Genomic DNA, 22040 nt, shown 5'->3' on the forward strand with positions numbered 1-22040 from the left:
TACTGGCTTTGGACAGGTTTGCTCTCATGCCAACCCTCTGAGAGAGGGGGTTCCTATTTAATGTTGGAAGAACTCAAACTTGAGGGATCAGGGATTCGTCCGAGGTTAGGCAATGAGTGGGAAGTAGAGTAGAGATAGAAAATGGGGGAAATTTATAATTTTCTTAAAGACCATTGTAAACAGTTAAAATTGTTAGTAAGATTGGAAGATCACTTGTAGTTTAATAGTGAATTTTGGACGCAATGGAGAGGTAAAAGATGTGGATTATCATAAAAGATGCAGGAGGAAATGATTAACAATAGGACCCACAAAGGGGAGGAGGGAAGTCCGGGAGATTTCTTGGAATCTTGTTTTTTATGTTGCATGTTGAATATGTGACTGTAAAGTTTTAATTAAAAAATACCAAATAAATAAATTTTATAAAAGGATTTCTGTACATGTCTTCCCCTGCTGCATCACCAAAAAGAAAAAGAAAGAAAATAGAAAAAAGTAGAGATAGACTCCTCTGAGAGACAGAGCACATAAGTGAACCAGGTGAATTTTAAAATGCAGTTACAGATTGCTGCCCCACAGAAAAAGGTGCTCCCCTCCCCCCCCCCGAGGTTCAGTCACCTGAAAACCTCAAATTCCCGTGGAAAACGTCCAGACTGTTCTCAGAGCCAGCGTCTTAATTTTATGAATTCCCTGCTTTTGGGTTTTTGCCCATAAATGTCCGTTTAGCACATCTTACTCATGCCTTTTGCTGTGCTAATCCCGGCCTCCACCTGCCTCTCACCTTCCTGTGTATAAAAATATGCCCGTATCAGTGAGAGAGGCCTCTATTTTTGGAATTGTTCCTTGCCCTTAGCTTGATCTTCGGAGCTATCACTTGCTTCACCGGATTTCTGGGCGTGATCACCGGGGCCGGCGCGACCAAGTGGTGCCGTTTGAAGACGCAGCGGGCGGATCCCCTCGTCTGCGCCGTCGGGATGTTGGGTTCAGCCATCTTCACCTGCCTGATCTTCGTTGCGGCAAAGAGCAGCATTGTGGGAGCCTATGTATGTATGAAGCAGCTTGGGGTGGCGCACGGGGAGGGGGGAGACGGAAGTTCCTGATTGCAATTACACGCAGGTCATAGAATCATAGAATTGTAGAATTGTAAGGCACCCCCAAAGGTCATCTAGTCCAACCCCCTGCAATACAGGAATCCCAGCTAGAGCATCCATGACAGAAGGCCATCCAACCTCTGCTTTTAAAACCTCCAAGGAAGGAGAGTCCACAAGCTCCCGAGGTCCCACTACCCAAACACTCTTTTTTTTTAAAGTTTAAAATAGCTTTATTTAATTTCAAACTTCTAAAATACAACCATATCAAATCAACCAATAGAAACAAATAAACAAACAAACCCCCCAAAAAACATATAATCTAGACATTATAATATAAATTGGAAGTCAATTTTTAATTGTTATTTATAATTCTTTGTTGTTGTTTTATGTTTGTTTTTTTGTGTGTGTTTCGTTTTTTCAAATATTATTTTTTGGGGATTATAATACCCAAACACTCTTTATACGAAAATTCACTTATCCAAGCGCGAGGAATTCGTACCCAAACCTTGCTACACACACCAGAGATTCACATATCCAAACATCTGGACCCGCATGTGGTATTGTAAACAAGTAAACAGCCTTAAACAATCCTTACTTTTTGTGTTTTGCTGGTGCACGGCATCCATTTTGCCAGAAACAATGGTGGGGAGGGGGGAGAGATCAGACAAATAAGACAGCATTTTCCTCCTTCAAGAGTTTTCCTGGGTTTCTCCCTGGGATTTGGGGATCAAAATTCTGTGGTCAGGAACGCATTAGAAATGTTCCCATAGAGATCAATGGAAATCGTTGACTCACTATGCAAACACTCACAGTGAATATATAAATACTATCAATAAAATAAATATTCTCTATCTGCTGTTTAGCTCCCTTTATCTCTCTCCTTGCAATATACAGATTCTCCCTCCTCCAGCTAACTCTACCCACAACCATAATTAATAATAATAATACCTTTATTCTCATTGTACAATGAAATTAAACGAGCCTCCACGCCCCCCCCAAAAAACACTCAATCTCTTATCGAACAACACATCACCTTTCAAGTCAATTTCGTTCAACAGTCTTAACAGCCCACAGATAGAAGCTATTTTTAGCCTGTTGGTACAGCTGATTATTGAGAATTTGACTAGTATCTGTCTAAGAACATTTCCAATCTCCCTCCCAAACAAATGGAAACAAGCAGCCCGATTTCACAGTGTAAAAAAGTAAATTGATGTGCATTTGGTTGCGTTAGGAGCAAATACTACCGTTTTACGAAATATGCTTAAAATGTGGTAAAAACCTCAACGATTGGTGCTGGGATCTTTTGTGGAAGTCACTCGCATGTTTGTGTTTCATCAACAGGTCTGCATTTTTATCGGTGAGACTCTCTTGTTTTCAAACTGGGCCATCACCGCTGACATACTCATGGTAAGCTGGCATGGGGCATGGGACCTTAACTGTGATGGTGAAGGCCGCATACAGTCCATAATGTTGCAATTACACTGGTGCAGAGTTCAGCGTCCTGTTTGCCATTATAAGGGAATCTTAAGAATGATGGGGTGAGGAACCTCTGGGCCGGGCGCCCAATGTGGCCCTCCAGGCCTCTCTGCCTGGCCCTCAGTGCCAGCTTAGTGGTGCTCCACGTGATGCCATGAATAGCTCTGCTCGGTTTTTTGTGGTGCAAAGAGGACATTTGTGGCAACGCCAGCCCTTTCCCCAGGCCTCTATTTTAGGAGGCGAGGCCTTGCCAGGGCAGCCCTTGTGGTCTTCCCTCCGGCTTCCTCCAGCTGTGTGTGCCGCTCAACTCAGAGCAACCGGGGCTATCCCACGCTCTGCTTCCTGGCTAGGCCAACCTGCTGCCATCTTTGGCAGGGATATCGGAGTCAGCTCCTGTGGTGCACTTTTGGTTCACTCAGGCCTGTAATTGACTTATTTTTCCAAACTTGGGCAGGAACTAATGTTTGGCTGGGTTTTTCCTTTTCTAAGTGCTCTTTAAAAGGGCACCCACCCACCATCCTTTGCTACAGGTATTAGGAAACTCTGACCCTCCAGATGGGAATTATGGATTGATAACTTCCAGAGGGCCCCACAGATTTCCCCAGTGGCTACAGAGCAGGGATGTAGCACCTCTGGCCCTCGGCGCTGGATCTCAGTGTCCAGGCTGAATGATGGGGGTGGAGACGCTCCTTCAGGTATACAGGACCGAGGCCATTTAGGGCTTTAAAGGTCAGCACCAACACTTTGAATTGTGCTCGGAAACGTACTGGGAGCCAATGTAGATCTCTCAGGACTGGTGTTATGTGGTCCCGGTGGCCACTCCCAGTCACCAGTCTAGCTGCCGCATTCTGGATTAATTGCAGTTTCCGGGTCACCTTCAAAGGTAGCCCCACATAGAGCGCATTGCAGTAGTCCAAGCAGGAGATAACCAGAGCATGTACCACTCTGGCGAGACAGTCTGCGGGCAGGTAGGTCTCAGCCTGCGTACCAGATGGAGCTGGTAGACAGCCGCCCTGGACACAGAATTAACCTGTGCCTCCATGGACAGCTGTGAGTCCAAAATGACTCCCAGGCTGTGCACCTGGTCCTTCAGGGGCACAGTTACCCCATTCAGGACCAGGGAGTCCCCCACACCCACCCACCCCCTATCCCCCAGAAACAGTACTTCTGTCTTGTCAGGATTCAACCTCAATCAGCTGGTTCCTCCCACCATTCCTTCTCCAGCCAGCCAGTCCATGGCAAGTACTGTATGGGTTTGCCACACAACTGTGGGGTTCTCTCTCCTGCAGTCAGGGAAGCCATGGTTGTTTTGATACATCTTTAAATGTATAGGCCTCTAATTGCAGTAGGTCTACTCTTAGATTGGTACAAGAACAATCTGCCACCATTTTCTTTTCTATATCTTTGCTGCCATTTTCTTTTCTGTAACCGCATGGTCCCCAAATGCATGCTTGTGCTAAATAGCATATCCCAGTGTGGGCTAGTCATTCGACTGACTGGTTGTTGAAATGCTTTACCCATAAGAGTGTTGGACAAGGACTAAGGAATCCAGGGTTCAAATCCCCACTTGACCACGAAGCTTACTGGGTCACTCTGAGCCAGTCAGTGGTGAGGGATAATACACAGGGTGGGAGTTCCATAAATGCCACATTGAGCTAATTGGAGGAAAGAAGGGGTATAAATGCAATGATAATAAATAATATATTTCTCCCTCTCAGTACGTGGTTATCCCTACACGCCGGGCAACTGCAGTAGCTTTGCAAAGCTTCACCTCACACCTTCTGGGAGACGCTGGGAGCCCTTACCTGATTGGATTTGTAAGTGCATTTTTGGGGTGTCTGGGTCAGGGATGTGTTGAGGGGCTTGGCTCTCATTTGCAAGGCAATCGTGTCTCCCCACCAAAGGAAGGAAAGTGCATACACTCCAACATTTCTCTGATGAAAATAGGGATGTCCTATTCAGTTACTACTACTACTACTACTACTACTACTTCTTCTTCTTCTTCTTCTTCTTCTTCTTCTTCTTATTATTATTATTATTATTATTAATTTATTTATGCCTCACCCATCTGACTGGATTGGCACAGCTACTCTGGGCGGCTTCCAACCTATATAAAAACACAATAAAACATTAAACTTTTTTTAAAAGGCCCTATACAGGGCTGCCTTCAGATGTCCTCTAAAGGTTGTATAGTTATTTATCTCCTTGGCTTGGAGGTCGCATAACTCCATACCCTCCAATGAAAATAGGGGTGTCCTACAGGCAAAGCGGGACATTCCAGGATAAAATAAGAAACCAGAATGGCTTCTGTAAATCTGCAACTGTCCCTGGAGAGTCGGGGCACTTGGAGGGTCTGAAAGTGCCAAGGACTGGAGCGGGGAAGAGGAGGGGAAATCATTTCTCTGGTCTTCTTCTTCACTGGGGAAACCAGGGATTGCACCTGGAACCCTCTTCAATCACGCATGTGCTGTACCACCAAGCTGTGGGTGACACTCCCTGCTCTTATCCATGACTAATTTAGCCTGGCTATTCCTGCCCTCCATGCAGGGGTTTTTGCAGACCAGTAGGAGAGAAGCATAGCAATTGGAAACCCTGACTGACATTGAGGAAAGGAGCCAGTTCATCGTAGCAATCATCATATTTCTTTCCCTCTTGACATCTCTTGAGCGATCACTGTCATACTGAATAAACTGCACCCGGAAAGATGCTAACTTCTTTCCCCCTCTCCCCGACCCCAATTCTGCTTCCTCTCCAGATCTCTGACCTGATTCGCCAGAGCACAAAGGAATCACCGCTCTGGGAATTCCTCAGCTTGGGCTACGCGCTCATGCTCTGCCCTTTTGTCGTCGTTCTGGGAGGGATGTTTTTCCTAGCCACGGCCCTCTTCTTCCTTAGCGACCGAGCCAGAGCGGATCAACAGTGAGTACCCGCCATTTGCAAATGATATTGTACATGCCAACTTTGGGTCGGTGCCCCCTTCAGCAGGTGAAAGCAAAGTGTGTCTGCACTATGCAGTCAAATGAGATTCAGACCCATTTGACCATCGCTGTTCCTGATCAAGGAACCCAGTTACACGAAAAGGGAGAGCGATCTCTAACAAAGCAAGATCGGTGCCTTCACGAAGCTATATTTCCCAGGTCTGGTTGTGGGGGGGGGCAAGCTGGTGCCAGCTCCCAGGTTTTGGGGGGCACCTGGGCGTGTTGACCTCCTCAGGCTCTCTCCCTCTGTGAGTGAGCTCCTTTCCATAGGAACATAATTTACTAAGACCTGAACAACTCAGGTGCAAGGTACCTCAGGGAACTGCCTGAACTCTTATATCCTGGGTTGAACATCTGCAGGAGCATCGCGGGTCATGGAGAGGCTCATTTGATGGCAGCAAGAAACGGAGCCTTTCATGTCGCTGGCTCAGAAATTCAGCAGGCCCCTTCTGTCCCAAAACACCTTCCCAAAACTACCGTATATCGCGGCGTATAAGACGACTTTTTTAATCCCGAAAAATCTTCTCTAAAGTCGGGGGTCGTCTTGTACGCCGGCAACATCATGCGAGGTGTCGCGGAGTTAAGCCCCGCCACTGGCTGCGTGCGTGCGCCGTCTCAGCCGCCATGGAGCCTCTCCCCGCCGCTCCAGCCGCAGCCGCTGCCTCAGCCGCCATGGAGCCCGGGCTGGGCGTGGGCGGCAAGCGTGGAGGGCTCCTGTGCGGCGAGGGGGAGGCTCTCCCCGCCGCTCCAGCCGCCACTGCCGCCATGGAGGCCGTTCTGTGCTTGGGCGGCAAGTGCGGAGGGCTCCTGTGCGGCAAGAGGGGAGGCTCTCCCCGCCGCTCCAGCCGCTGCCGCCACCTCAGCCACCATGGAGCCCGGGCTGGGTGAGTATACCCCAAACTCTGTTTTTTAACATGAAAAGTTGGGGGGTCGTCTTATACGCCCAGTCGCTTTATACGCCGCGATATACGGTATTCTCTTGCATCAGGCTGACTTATGCAGGCAATTAAGAATGCATCTTTCCATAATAGTTAGCAGGTTTCAATTTTTTATATGGTTTTTTCATTGTGTGGCTCTGTGCATTGTTGTTGTAAGCCGTTTGTTACTGTTTTTTTATCACTAGCGATATATTAATTTTGCATATATATATATATATATATATATATATATATATATATATATATATACACAGTATATATACAGTATATATATGTATGTATGTATATGAAGTTGTCTTAGACCAAGTCAGATCACTGGTCCATCCAACTCAGTGTTGCCTGCTCTGACTGGCGGCAGCTCTCTCGGGTGTGTCTTTCTCCCAGCCCTACCTGAAGATGCTGGGGGGGGGTCTTTTTCATGCAAAGTATTTGCTCCATCACTGAGCTACAGTCCGTCCAAGGTACTCTGGAGTTTGGCAGTGGCCCCCTGCCAGTTCCTGGCCCTCGCCCAATGCCCAGTACTGCCTGCCTCTGATGGAGCAAGTCCTGGTAAGCCAAATGGACTTCTGACTACTTTATATTCGTAGCATAAGCATGGCCCAGTTTATTGGCGCTCTGCCTGGAAGATCCTCGTCCTGGCACTTGTCAAGCTGGCGCGAGCTCCCTTCCTTTGGAACGACTTTCCAGCTTCCTGGGCCCAAGACTTTTCCGCAAAGCTCTAAATCACCGTCTCGAAAAAGCAGCTTTGACTAACTGAACAAGAAGCTGTTCGCTGTAAAGACACCCCATTATTCTGAGCCCGGCAAATCCGATTTGAAGAGGGGAATGCTGGAACTCCCAGCTCTTCTGGCAGACCACAGCATCTCGATGTAGCACCCAGCGGTCATATTTTATACCTGGCGACTGCAAGAGAGCATAATGAGGCAGCAACCGGGGTCATAATGGAAGGACAGGAAAGAAGGCCTACAGGCAGTCCTTGACTGATTTAGCAATTGTCGTAGTGTTAGAAATAAAGGGGGGGGGGAAGAGAAGAGAGAAGCAGAGCTGAATATTATCTGGAAGCTGCACCCCTTTGCTGTGGAATCCCTGCCCCCTAATACAACACCTTAAAGACTGGGCTGGGGTTATTCATTTTCAACTCTGGACGTGCTCAGAAGCTTGGCTCAAGTTAAACCTTCAGGCCACGTGCGATCTACAGTGGCCCCAATCCAGCAAGCGTTACAACCTTCCAGAATATCAGAAGCTGCTCTCAATATAGGATAGGAGAGCTGCTGTTTCTCCCGCCACCACCTTTTAATTTTAATTAAGTTAAAAGCTCCTGTAGTGTGTCAGGGGGGGGGGAGCAGGGAGAGAATGTTGTCACAGCCAGATCTGGATTGGAGGCAGTTTAATTAATGTAAAAGAGCCTGCTTGAACAGACACGTACGTTTGACTGTGCTGTGGGGTGGACAGGTCAATGCAAGGGAGCCTCAGCCATGTTCGCCTCTGTAAGGAGGAAGGCAGGTTCCTTCTGCCCCCCCCCCTTCTCTGTGAGATAGCGTGGCATAGCAGTTAGTGTCAGAACACGAATGGAGAGACCCCGATTCAGATCTCACCCACCCACTTTGCCATAAAGCTCATTGGGTGAACTTGGACCTGTGACGTACCTGCCAGCCCAGCCTACCTCACAGGGTTGTTGTGAGGTTGAAGCAGGACGGGGGAGAACCTCGTGCACCAGAGGAAAGGCAGGATATGAACAAGGGGTGCCATTTAGACCCAGAAAACAGCGGGCTAGAGCTTTTGCCGAGGAGTATGGGAAATGTCCAGAAGGATCATGCCGCTACCAGCCAATTTACGTGGGGGTGGGGATGGGGGTTACATTCTGGGGATCACGCTTCCTGCCAAAATCATAGTCAAAACACATTGGGTACAATGGCGGGTGGGATTGCCAAAGTCATTTTTCTTCTTCTTGTAATTATCCCCCCCCCCCGCACGCGCCATACCCATAAGGCTGAATGTGCAAGTTGCAGGTTTACTGTATGAAATATAAACCAGCATGGTGTAGCAGTTAGAAAACTGGACTCAGAAGCTGGGAGACCAAGGCTCAAACCCCTGCCGAGCCATGAAGCTCAGTGGGCAACCTTGGGGCTGTCACAGTCTCTCAGCCTAACCTACCTTGCAGGGTTGTTGCTGTTGTGGGGATAAGGTAGGGAAGAAAAGATGCATGAGCTGTGCTACCTTGAGCTTGGAGGAAAGGTGGGATAGAGATGCAATTAAAAACTCCACCACCAAATACAGTGTCTGGGGGGGCGGGGGGGGGAGAGAGACAGAGACTGACTAGATATTGTTTACAATATGAAATAATACTCGAGTGCCCTGTCACTCCTCTCCTCAAAAGATAATTATCTCTGCTGAGCCTTTGTGGGGGCTTGTTAAAAGTGAAACCCAACCAACCTGGGGCTGCGTGTTTTTCAGCACGGATTTGGACCGCCTCGCCATGGGCACCTCCAGTAACTCGGAAGACACAGCCACATGACCGCTACAACTTGGGGTTAGTTGGTGTGTGTTTTTGTCTTCTTTCTTTAAAGGAAAAAAAGAAGAAGCTTCTACTCACTGGCCAGGAGATGGAAAGGGGAAGAAAACCCACCATATATGTAAATATTTTCAGTGCCAAAAGAAAACACACAGAAATCTGAACTTCTTTTCTGCTGGGAAATTTGTTTTTTTTATTTTTTGGACCAGGCTGCATCTTGCGGGCGGCTCTTTCCAAAACATGTGGTTCTGTAGGCATGTTTGTGGATCTGCTCTTGCGTTATGCGATACGTTTTTGGGCGGATTTCGATATCCGTGTATTTATTTTTAATGCATTATGAATTTAGACCTATAATCCACCCCAATCCTTTTGTGGCACGGGGTTGCTGGCACGGCATCCATTTTCATCATGTGGCCCAGTCCGGAGACCAGCCTCTTTCCTTGTCCAGAGCTGACATTAAAACTTTACATTAAGGTGATTAAAACAAAATAAAAGAAATACATATTTACAGAATCCTCTGCTTGGGGAGGATGCTCAGTTCCATGAGCTGTGCAATTCATTCAACTTAAGCGAATTTGCATTATTTATTCCAGTTTTGCTAATGTGGGGTCCCCCCACCCCACACTGAAAACCTTATTCACCCCACTCCTCTGGTTCCCGAAATTTCAGCAGGCATCACATGCCTGCTGGAAAACCATGAGGACTATCAGCTTTGCCAGTTGTTTTTGAGAGGGAATCTGACGTTCTTAGGAAGCTGCATTCTGGATTCAAAGGCACATTCAGTGTTTTTGTGTGTGTGTGGCATCCTACCACGCTTGGTGGGATAGGTGTCTACTTTTCCTTGGAGAAACCTTCGTAGTAGATGATTCCACAAGCTTCCCTAGGTTGTTGTCCCACCCCCCAACCCACCCCGGTTTTCTTTCCCTTTTGGGGAGATTTCTCAAATATCTACATATATGATGGGTTTCCTCTTTGCCAGCAGAACTTCAGATCAGCCTTTACTTGAGCTGCTTGCTCAGAAGGAATGCAGCCTTGCCAACCTCCTGCAATTTGAAACAATAAACAAAAACAGCATGGAGTAAACGATAGCAAGAACCTGGCTATGAAACCGTGACATTAAGTCAATTATGGAGCACAGGGAGAGCTGGCAAAGCTGCTACACTGCGGAAGAGGAAGGAGGCGAGAAGCTTCTGTAAGCATGTGCTTTGTCCGTTAGACCTGGGATAGGAAACCTGTGGCTCTCGAGACATTGATGGACTACAACTCCCATCATCCCTGGCTATTGAGTATGCTGGCCGGGGCTGATGGGTGTCGGAGTCCATCAGTGTCTTGTGGGCCCCCGTTTCCCCATCTCTGCTTGAGATCAGATGCTCTGGAAGGCTTTGCAATAGCACTGCATGAATTTCTGTGGCACGACACCCTGCAACTGAGCACTGCACTGGCACTATTGCATTTAGCAATCCGACTCTTTTAATTCTAACGAGCCTGTTCTTTTCCTACAACCCAACTCCGCTGAAGAAACCTTATTTTGACGAATCAGATGACGGTCAACCTGCATAGATTTGCGCCTGAGAAAGTCAAAAGTTATGAAGGAAGAAAGCTCGCTTTTGTTTGTGGGCGACACGTGCACCTGTTGCACAATCTCGGAAGGGACATTTCCTCCCCGTGGGGCAGGAAAGGAGGAATACTTCATTTGTGGTTGGGGTCAGGGATAGGGGCAGCCAGATCTGTGTGTCTCCAGTCCGCTTCGGATTCGCAGGTGTTGAATCATAACTCTGCTTCGTCCTGTTTTGCATCCTTCTATAAAAGCTTCAAGAAAGTCCACACGTTTTAGGGTAGGCATTTTACCCTTAGCAGTGACGATGACAATAAATATGCTACAGTGTCTCCTGGTTAGAGAGTGAGCTTTCTACACAAGCAACATTTCTACAAGTCCTCTTGCCTAGATTAATTTGCTGAGTGGGGGTTGTTGGACGATGCTAGAGGTCTGCGGGGATTTAAGTATTGCACAAGATTACTAATTAACCTACCGTATTTTTCGCTCCATAAGACACACCTGAACATAAGACGCACCTAGTTTTTAGAGGAGGAAAGGGGGAAAGCCCTGTTTTTTTTTTGAGGATCAGCTCAAAGTTGTGCAGCTTCTTTTGCAAAGGGAAAAGCCCTGGTTTTTTTGAGGATCAGCTCAAAGTTGTGCAGCTTCTTTTGCAAAGGGAAAAGCCCTGTTTTTTTGGAGGATCAGCTCACAGTTGTGAAGCTTCATTTACAAAGGGGGAAAAGCCTCGTTTGGGGGGATCAGCTCACAGTTGTGCAGCTTCTTTTGCAAAGAGGAAAAGCCCCGTTTTTATGGGGTTCAACTCACAGTTCTGCAGCTTCTTTAGGAAAGGAAAGGGAGCCGTTTCTACAGTTTCCAGACTGATAATCTAATCAGCCAGTCACATGTCATGTCGCTGGGGAAACAAACAGCCTCCGTCTGCAGAACATTCAACAATGGAGGCCTGGGCAAGGGGGTGGGGCCGGAAATGGAGCCAGCGATCGACCACACATTCCTTGCAAGTTCGCTGTCTTTCCCTCCCCACTCCCAGGCAGCCTCCTTTATTGCTAGTGTCCCTTATCTCTCTCCCAATCGCTTGCTGATCAGCTGCTCAGCGGCTTCCTTTCAATACCCCCTTTTCTCTTTGTAAAAATAAAATAAAAGCACCATCTGCTTTTGGCCCCTGCGCAATTCGGCTCCAGGAACCAAGCATTTGCTCCATAAGACGCACAGACATTTCCCCTTACTTTTTAGGAGGAAAAAAGTGTGTCTTATGGAGTGAAAAATACGGTAATAACAACAATAATTAATAATAATTTTTTTAGATGCACTGCACACTAAGGTTCCAGGGTTTCAGGGATGCGATCTGAGATGTCAAGTAGCTTTGGTCACCTTGTGTGGATTATGGAGCCCATCATCTCAAGTGCCAAAGAGCAGGGCAAAGAGGTGTATCTTCAGCATAAAATGAAAGCTGTATAGCGAAGGTGTCTTTTTGTATGCAATTTGCATTCTTGTGGGGACTTTACCCTAAAGTATGCATTTTTGTGTATGTTCTGGGATCTCTTGCCTGAGAGCAGGGGCGTTGGTGGTGGGTGGTCCAGGGGTCACGATCCCAGGGTCTTTTACTGGAGGTCCCCAATCTTCTACCCTTCGCGACCCACTTTGAATACCATAAGAAGAGCCTGCAAGATCAGGCCAATGGCCCATCATCCTGTTTTCACAGTGGCCAACTACATGCATGTGGGAAACGGGCAAGCAGGAGCCGAGCACAAGAGCCCTCTCCCCTCCTGCGGTTTCCAGCAGCTGGTATTCAGAAGCATTATTCATTGCCTCCAACAGTAGAGGCAGATCATAGCAATCATGGCTAGTAGCCATTGTCAGCCTTATCCTCCATGAATTGGCACGATCCTCTTTTGAAGCCCTCCAAGTTGGTGGCTATCACTGCCTCATGTGGACGTGAGTTCCATAGTTTAACTAGGCACTGTGTGAAGAAGGGCTTTCTTTTATCTCTCCTGAACCTTCCAACGTTCAGCTTCATTGAAGGTCCGAGTTCTAGTGTCAGGAGAGAGGGAGAAGAAGCTTTTTCAGTCTACTTTCTTCAAGCCATGCATAATTTTTTAAGTTTCTGCTGTGTCATCTCTTGCCTTTTCTCTAAACTCAAAATTCCCAAATGCTGCAACCTTTCATTGTAAGGGAATCACTCCATCTCCTTGATCTTTCCTGTTGCCCTTTTCAGAACCTTCTCCAGCTCTACCATACCTCTTTTGAGCTGCTTATAAAAAGTGTAGTGCTGGTGGGATCTCAGCCCGGCCTGGCCTTGTTAATTTCCCAGAGTCATCAAGACATGCCAATAAGAATATGCAAATTTTAATGCAGGTATTTGTCATCAGACTGCGCCATGAGTCCTTTAGCAATGTTTCTCTTGGAAGGAGCGAGATGATAATCTCCTTATGAGATTTAAGGAGCGTAGCATGTGTTAGTAAGTTGTGTGGGGAGCGGGTGGGGAGACTTGTGGCCAGCTTCCAGTGGTTCCTTGAAGAGTCCTTTTTTGCGGGCGTCTGAATCAGAGAACTGTAACCCTAAAATGTACCGGTAACTCACAGATGTCATTGCCAAATGCCTTTCTGGCTGCCTCTGCAGTCAGGAATTGGCATTTGCCAAGGATTTCTTGACGTCACTGCTGGTTACAGGGTCCAGAAAGGGGGTGTTTTGTGTTTACCACTTCGCCTTGAAGGAGCTCAAATATCAAACTGAAATTATGCAAGCAGATAAAATCTCTGGCATTCCCCCTTTGCCTGACCAGTCTGCGTGCCTGATTCTGAACTCTGAAGTTTTGTTTTCTCTGCCGCCCCCCAACCTAAGAACATCCTTTTTGCCAGGTTCTTGTAGGCATCTGGCTTGCTTCTGTGAAAACAAGATGCTGGGTTAGATGGGCTCATCCAGCAGAATCTCTTATGTCCCTGTGATCACATTCTCCAGCCCCTTCTTGGCAATGGGCAGATTGATGTTTTTGTGGTAGATTCGTTCCTTGATCTCAGCCAGGCAGATCCTCAGTGCTATCTAGTCCAGGCTGGGTCTTCTGAGGAGTGTTCCGGCTGATTTTGTTTCTGAAAACCAGAGGAATCCAAACTCTGCCTTCTGTGTGTTCTCTCTAGAGAGAGACGCTCTGGTACTAACCTGTCTATTTTTATTTTCTGTCTCCCTTCTGACATCCTTCCTCTTTCCATTCTGACTGGCCTAGGAGGTATTATTCAGCAGGCAATCGCCCTGCATTAGGGGTGGAAGGATCCGTCCACTTTGCTTCTCTCCGTTTTTCATTTTTCCAATAATTACTTCAGTCCACCACATTTCTGCAGCGATTTGTGATACTTTAAAAAAAAACCTCATAAAAATTCGTAGCATTTTAGTGTGAATTTCTCCTAATAAGCACATTTTTGTGTATAGTTTGGACTAATGTACTGTACATATTTTTGCAAGTGCAAAACAGCATTTTTGTAAGTTTTTTTAAAATATTGTTTTCACCAATGTTTTTATTTTTATGCACACTTTCTGCTAATATGTGCATTTTTTAAACTTTGCCTGGTTGGAGAACTCCAAGTTGTTCTGAGAAAGAGAGAGACTTGAAAGAAGCTTGCAAAAGTCAAAACAATTATAGCAAATACAGGTAAACGAGGAATCTGCACCAGCATCTTGTGGTGGAGAACTGCATCACCACAAGATGCTGGTGCAGGTCCCTCTTGTTTACCTGTATTTTCTATAATTGTTTTGACTTTTGCATGCTTCTTTCAAGTCTCTCTCTTTCTCAGAACAACAGTCTGGTCCTTCTTTGCACCCTTCAATTGACTTACAAACTGGGACTCTGGCCTCCCAGCCAGTCACAGAGAAGGTGCCTGAGGGGCTGCAATTTTTCTGTTTACAAAGAACCTCCTTTTATGCTTGCCACTGTCGATTTGAGCTCTCTTACAAGATGTATCTCCTTCACACTTCTATAAGCAGATATTTTACTTCACCTGTAAATCTGATAAGAATTGTCTTCAGGTAAGCAAAAGAGAGAGAGAAGTGTAGCCGGTAACAGCGGATATCTTCCAGAAATCCCCCTCTGTGTCTAAAATCCTACCTGGAAATCAGAATCATTTGTCGATATTTGTATTCCCCAATTGGATTCAGAGCAAGACCCTGATTTATCTCAGCAATGGCAAGCCTGGAGATAGGCTGCATGTAAGTGGTTTGCGGACCTATTCGTTGATCATAGGTTCCAGCGCATAAGCTTTAGATTAAACCCATTTATCATAAGCGAGGCCGAGACACGAGGGGTCGAAGGTCGCAGTCTTCGCTAACGAATTAATCTGGGTGTCGCGTTCTTAGCACATGCTGGTCTGCACAGGTTGGGGCTTGGAAGGCTGCTTGTTTCAAAATCCTAGGGTTAAGGTGGCGCGTCCTTTAAGACCTCTTGACTGACCTATAATCACAGTTATAATAAGAGTGCTTGACAAGTGGATGAAAAGATAGATACTCTCCCTGTCTTTCTCTTTCTCTTTCTCTCTCTCTCACTTCCAATTATAGAGAGGTTAAGGTGTTAACTGCACTTGCCTGCCCCTTCATAATGTAAAAACAAATAAAAAAAATTCCTTCCAGTAGCACCTTAGAGACCAACTAAGTTTGTTTTTGGTATGAGCTTTCGTGTGCATGCACACTTCTTCAGATAATGTAAGTTCCCTAAACATTATGCTGCTGCTGCTGCTTCTTTGGCGATCACTCGCAGCCGAATAAGATTGTCTTCCATAAAACACAGTTTTAACAATGAGTCCGTAAGTGACTGTGGAGGCCAATTCTGGATCCACACGTCCTTCCACAGTGGGGACATTGGTTACTGGGTGGGAGTTGATGACGGTGTGAATTTGCCAAACGTTCCTTTCTCTAAGCACGTTTCTCCCTTGAGTCCTGAGTTCGAAGCCCATGACACCTTTGGTAAAGGCTGTTCTCCAATTGGAGCACTCGCAAGCGTTTCCTAGTTGTCAGTGTTTATACTACATTTTTAAAGATTTGCCTTGAGAGAGTCTTTAAACCTCTTTTGTTGGCCACCAGCATTACGCTTTCCATTTTTAAGTTTGGAATAGAGTAGTTGCTTTGGAAGACGATAATCAGGCATCCGCACAACATGACCAGTCCAGCGAAGTTGATGTTGAGGAATCATTGCTTCAACATTGGTGATCTTTGCTTCTTCAAGTACACTGGTATTATACAGCAATTAGGTTTAAAACAGAAATGAAAGTGTAACACAGAGTAATGTAGACAAATTCAGTATAAAAATCACACATAAAGCAGAAAGTTTGAAATCTTTGTTAAGCAGCCTGATCGGCTTAAAATCTTCCAGCTGCCATTAAAACAAAGACAAGTGGTATTGAAACAGTCTTTTAAGTTTCGAAGTGGTATTTGAAAAGTCCTGAAGTGTTGGGTTTTTTAAAGTATTGATGTATGTAAATGAAGCATAGAGCTGGCTTGTAGCTCTGTGGAACATACCTGGGGCAAATGCTTAAAATGTCCAGCTATGATCAGAGCTGCCTAAAGTTGCCTTGAGATGTTCTAGCGACCCCCAACCTTTTGTGCGTTATGTAGCCTACTGTATGCAACACTCATTTTCACAGTAATCAGGAGACAAGGGTCCATTTCAAGCTCAGGCTGATTTGCCCCAGTTCCCGAGTTCTTTGCATTTAATCTGGTGTCACCCAGGAAAGTAAACTGCCAAATATTTTATATTTGCTATGTACCAAAATGTGGCACAACAGCTTCAAAAGCGATTGCAAGCGCGCACACACACAATCTTGACATTTCCCCCCCTCTCAGCGTGTTTGTGAATATTCCTGTGTGACAGAAATATTGGCAGGCTTTTAGCAGCTTTTACAAGTGTGGAGGAGCGAAGACGAGTGCATTCTTTAAAAATGATTAGGGCAGATGATTTGGAGGTGGGAGATCTTTGTTTTGTTTTGCAACCAGTTAGGCTGTGCAAGATGAGAAGGGCTTATCACAGGACTGGGGTAGCCATTTTAGGACTCCAGGGGGCTGGTTCTCTTCAATGTGTGTCTTGCATTGTGCCACTACAGGTCAGAAGGGGTTCGTTAAAAGCTATTATGCAGGAATTCCTTCATCCAACGTGGGGCTCGAACCCACAGCCCTGAGATTAAGAGTCTCATGCTCTACCGACTGAGCTATCTAGCCTCGGACTATGACTCCCATCAGCCCTGACTTTAGCCCTGCTGGCTTAGGCTGATGGGAGTTGGAGTCCAACAACTTTCTTGCAGGTGCGTGGTATATAGGTTGTCCGTATGCAAATTTGCTGTTGAAAGGATGGGAATGGCAAGGTTTCAGCTTCTGTCCTAATTGCTGAAAGTGTAGGGCAGGTTTATCTTTTGGAGTTTTATCTCTGTCTTGACACTTGGTTGCTTAATGAAGAGCCCTTGATGCTTTGTTGCCTGGGGAAGAGAGAAGGGAACGCTATTGATTTTGTTCTCTTTTTTAATGCTGGCTTTTATCCTCCTGAGTTTTCCTCTGGAAGGAAAGGGAGCTAGACGGCAGACCTGAATCCCTCTCGCCTTCAAATTGTTGAAGCAAAACAGGCCGGGAAGGTAAAAACCTTGAGAGAAGCATTGGAGATGGCAGTGGCAGAGAAAGAGGCGGAGCAGGGCTGAGTAGCTGGCCGCATTTGGATGACGTGATGAACTGTTGCTTAGTGTAGCACTCAAACACAACCAGTTGTTTGGAATGAGCCAAGGCAAGTCTTGGACTCATGCGCTCCCCTTGACTCCTCCAGCATGGCCATGAGTCGGGAAGCTCTCACTTCCGTTTTTGATTGGCTGCAGTTTAGCGTTGCATCTGAATGCTAAACTGCGGTTAATCTTAACTCTGCACAAGCCAATTTAATAACCCATGCTTTGTAAGTTGACTTGGAAATAAAGGACTCCTTCAAATAAAACTCCATAAAGTCAAGGGTGTAGCCACACTATTCTGTCTATCCCTTCGTAACAAATGGCTGCTGGTAAGGCCCTCTTATCCTCCATCAATATGTCCAATCCCCTGACACACGAGTCTCCCAGATCTGTTCAGGAACAGCATCCTCTTTCATTCTTGCACTAACGTTTTCAAGTGGCCTAATCGGCTGTGACTTTTCCTTTGAGCAAACCGGCCTTTGGTTCCTAAAGCACAGCCATCTCCCTTAAAGGCTTGGAGTCACTGTCGTTGCCTATCAAGCAATATGTAACTAGATGGAATATTTTTAGCTCACTCAGCCCGGGCCTTTCCCCCCTTTTCCCAAACCCACTCAATGGTCAAATTTCGCTTTTCTTGGGCTGTAACGTTTAGCAGATTCATTGGGGAGATCAGGGGTAGCCATCCAGTGATGCTGGACTCCAAAGCCCATCATGTCTGACCATTAGCCTTGCTGCTGGGGCTGATGGGAATTGGAGTCCAAAAACATGTGGCAAGCCACAGATTCCTCACCCCAAAATTAATCCTGTCTTAAAAAAACAACAACAATGCATTTTAAAAATGCATGCACATAAGTGTGCGTTTTAAAATGCATATATGCATGGAAGTAATGCACAAAATGCATTATGTTGCAGGAAAATGCATGGCAAAAATGCCTATACTTGGCAGAATTGAGTACAAAAATGTGCCTGGGAGAAATCTGCACTAAAATGCTGGTGAATGGCAAAGAGGTTTGGAACTTTTAAAAATGGCAAAGAGGTGTGGAAACGTGGAGAAGCGAAACTGCAGTTGACAGGTTTACGTATCCCATCCCTGGGCCCAGGGCTCACCTGAAGTTCCTACAATGAACGTGGTGCTGCTTTTGGCTTTCTTCCCAGTGCCATAGAAAGTAAGACAACGCCAGGAGGTGACACATGGAAGGGTCAAAATGCAGGCTGGTGATATATGGGGAAATTGCAGCGTTCTGCTGAAACCAGTGGTTTACCAGTAGAAGGGGCATAGAAGCGCCAAGACGCCCTGAGGGTTCTCCAGGAAAGCTTTCAGGACATCAAATTAGATCCCTTTTAAAAATACCTTTAGAAATAATTGAATGACTCATTTTGGAGCAGGTAGGCTAGAATAAAATAGCAGCAGTTGCAAATCCTCCTTAATTGTAGAAGTTTGCAAAGGTTGTGGAATGAGTTTTAGTCCGTCCTGGACTGAGGATTCCTGCAAGCAGCAAGCTATATTATAGTGAGTGAGGAGGTGGAGCAGACAACAGGACAGGGATGTTTTCCAAAAGCAAAAAAAGAAAAAGAAAAACTCTGCAGAAGGCAACAGCGGACAAAGAAATAGCTTTTCCGAATTCCAAGATCTCATTTTTCTCTACTTTTCTGCTACTTTTTTTAAAAAAAAATAAAAATAAAACAATGGCAGCTTATTTCCTTTCAGAAAATAGCAGAAAAGGATGTCGCTGCCTCCCCCTCTTTAAGGAACAAAAAGATTTGCAATCTCAAGAAAAATAGGTTTGTTTGGGAGGGCTGTTTATAAAGGAGATCTGTCCCCAGTAGGTTGGAGCAGGTTTGTTTTAGTTATTTACTGCACTTATTCGTCGCTTTTAAAATTAAATTCAAAGCGACTTAAATAAGGCATCCCACATGGAGCTATAGTAGGGCTCTCAGGTAACCGGTCTGAGCTGCTTTCAATGAAGTTTTAATTCTATAATGGGAAAGGGCTTTTTTTTTTTTTAGCTTGGGGATGGCACACTACTGGTGGGTGGGGCAATAGGTGTGACTCTTTGTATAGGAGGCTGTGTTCATTAGGACCACGCAAAAGGCAGAGCACATCTCTGCATCCTTCATCCAGGCAACCAAGAAGCACCCTTGTGGTCAAAGGTGACATTTGACCATGCAGAAGCACTTGACAAGAGTTCCCAAGGGCCGGCCAGAGGGGTCTGGGGGCCATATTTTGCCCTTGAGCCTGAGGTTCCCTATAAGGCAGAGATATAGCCTGAGACACCGCAGCCCTGTTCCAACCCAGGAAGCCTGAACCATTCAGATGCCCTTGGTGGGTAAGCAGGCACTCTTGGGGTGGCAAGAGCAGCAGGCAATATTTCCAAGTTTGGGAATATGATTATTATTATTATTTGGATTGTGTTCATCAGGTTCACCTCGAGTACAAGGCAGGCCATATGGTCCTCAAATTGTTCCTTTACAGCCAGGCAAGGGAATCTGTGACTCTCCAGATATTCGTGGACTTCCAACTCCTGTTGTCCCAAGTCAGCTTGGCTGATGGTCAAGGAGGGTGGGAGTCGCGGTCTGGCAGCACCAAGAGGGCCACTGGATCCCCAGCCCTTCTCATAACGGAGGCAGCGACCGCAGTCTGTGCTGCAGGGGGTGTCCAGGGGAAGCATCCATGGGGGGCCTACAGCTCACAAAGCCCCCTCTCCAAGCAGTGCCGCTTTCCTCCCTTTGAGCGCCCAAGCCCTTGAGGGGCAAGGACAGCAGGAACTGGGCTTTGTGTGCCCAGGCAAAGGATGCCTTTCTCAAGGACAGGCACCAAATGTGTGGTGGTGTTCTTTTTAAAAATTTGAAGTTTGGTGGGTTTTCTTAGCTTTTAGCTTTTTCTAACTTTAATACTAAGCAGTCTTGTTTTTTCACTTTATTGAGCGGGTGGTTTGGTTTTCTGTTTTCTATTCCTGTACGCTGGCCTGCCGTCTGATTTTTCTCTTCTGTTCTCTCTTTATTTTAGAAAAGTGTTATAGCCATTTTACTAAACACGCACACAACCCTGCCTCTAAAATCTTGTGCCAGTAATCCGAGACCCCTGCTTGGCACGCTGTGCTTGTTATCATTTCTCACAAATAGATAATGGGGAGTGAGGAAAGGACAGGAAACAGGCAGGTGGTGTTGTTGTTTTGCCAGAGGGGATGGATGGATGACAGGCAGGGAGTCGTCTAAAGATGTCTCGTCAACATGCACTGTTCAAAAACAACCATCTCCCCCAGCTAAAGGAGGGGTGACATCGCTTGCAGAAACCTTTGGGGAGTTTATGCTGCTGGGTCTTTGACTGTTCCCTGTGTGGAAGCAGTGCGACTCTTGCATGGCCACCGTGGGAGAGCCAGTTTCCGCTTGCCTGGTTTCTTTTTCTCTTCCACAAATGGCTCGCCTGTCCAAAAATGACAGGTGAGCCAGCAGGATGGGCTTCAGCATTGGCTGGTTGAGCATCCCGTGACGACTGCTCTCGATGTCAGGGTCTGTGTCTGTAAAGATTCTGTGGTTTTTATTTTATTTTTGGAACTTTCTGATACCTTTCCTCCCCCTCTTGCTTTGCAGAGTAAATCAACTCATGATGCCCCCAGCCTCTGTGAAAGTCTAAGGCGGTGAGTAAGCGAAAAGAGATGTGTGCGTCGTCTGTGTGTGTGCAGGTTGGAAGGTGGTTGCCTGGCCTTTCGGCTGATGCGTTGAAGGGGGGCTAAATGTGTTGAAGGGGGGAGCATCTTCAAATACCTGAAGGGCTGTCACATGGAAGAGAGAGCAAGCTTGTTTTCCGCTGCTCCAGAGGGGAGGACATGGGCCAATGGATCCAAAATGCAAGGGAGGAGATTCTGACAAAACCTTAGGAGTGTGCTGGCTGTTTGCCTTAATAAACATTGATTGACAAAACCTTAGAAAGAAGAACTTTCATATCTATATCTATATTTATATCTATATCTATAAAAAAGGTAAAGGACCCCTGACAGTTATGTCCAGTCGCAAACGACTCTGGGGTTGTGGCGCTCATCTCGCTTTACTGGCCGAGGGAGCCGGCGTACAGCTTCCAGGTCATGTGGCCAGCATGACTAAGCCACTTCTGGCGAAACAGAAAATCGCACGGAAATGCCTTTTACCTTCCTGCCAGAGCGGTACCTATTTATCTACTTGCACTTTGACGTGCTTTCGAACTGCTAGGTTGGCAGGAGCTGGGACCGAGCAATGGGAGCTCACCCTGTCGCGGGGATTTGAACCGCCAACCTTCTGATCAGCAAGCCCTAGGCTCTGTGGTTTAGACCACAGCGCAACCCGCGTCCCCATCTATATCTATGATATTTTCAATTTTTTTCTGATAACAATTTTCATACGCTTACATATCAAATCCAAATTTGCATTGATTGACTCCCTCCCGGTTTCCATCCCCCTTTTATTTTCCATGCATCTAATTATTGTTCTACTTAATTTCAAATTATTTTTCACATCGTAATTCTACCTTCAGTTCATAAATGCTGCAACAATCCTGCCACATTTTTACAGCACTCTTTAGAATAATCTATTTAAAAAATCCTCATTCATTATTACATTACATTTTTTCTTCATCTTGGTGCCTGATCTTGCCCAGAAAGTTTTGTCATTTCAGCATAGTCTATCATCTTAGTCCTCCATTCTTCTTTTGTTGGTACATCCTCTTCTTTCCACTTCTGGGCAGAAAGAATAACTTTCTGACAGTAAGAACTGTTTGACAGTGGAACATACCACCTTCAAAGGTAGTGGACTCGCCTTCACTGGAGGTTTTTAAACAGGT

General features: G+C 46.1%; 1 protein-coding gene and 1 non-coding gene across 4 annotated transcripts in view; one reads left to right on the plus strand and one right to left on the minus strand.

The window, feature by feature from the left end:
• The window catches only part of SPNS2 (sphingolipid transporter 2), a 94909-nt gene that overhangs the window by 70342 nt on the left and 2527 nt on the right, over positions 1–22040 (plus strand). Inside the window, exons 8-13 of one of the 3 annotated variants that reach the window (XR_004427965.1) lie at positions 848–1037; positions 2427–2492; positions 4280–4378; positions 5317–5480; positions 8932–9007; positions 20819–20865. Coding sequence is in view for 2 of the 3 variants with exons in the window: in XM_033172019.1 (XP_033027910.1) it covers positions 848–1037; positions 2427–2492; positions 4280–4378; positions 5317–5480; positions 8932–8992 (580 nt within the window). In the remaining variant the exon portion in view is untranslated. Of the gene's footprint in view, positions 1–847; positions 1038–2426; positions 2493–4279; positions 4379–5316; positions 5481–8931; positions 9016–20818; positions 20866–22040 lie in introns of those variants that run through there. The other 2 variants (XM_033172020.1, XM_033172019.1) reach the window with 2 other exon arrangements.
• TRNAK-CUU lies at positions 16667–16739 on the minus strand. Its single transcript has one exon. It is a non-coding gene; the product is annotated as a tRNA-Lys (tRNA).

This window comes from Lacerta agilis, chromosome 15, assembly GCF_009819535.1.
Source record: "Lacerta agilis isolate rLacAgi1 chromosome 15, rLacAgi1.pri, whole genome shotgun sequence".
Lineage (NCBI taxonomy): Eukaryota > Metazoa > Chordata > Lepidosauria > Squamata > Lacertidae > Lacerta > Lacerta agilis.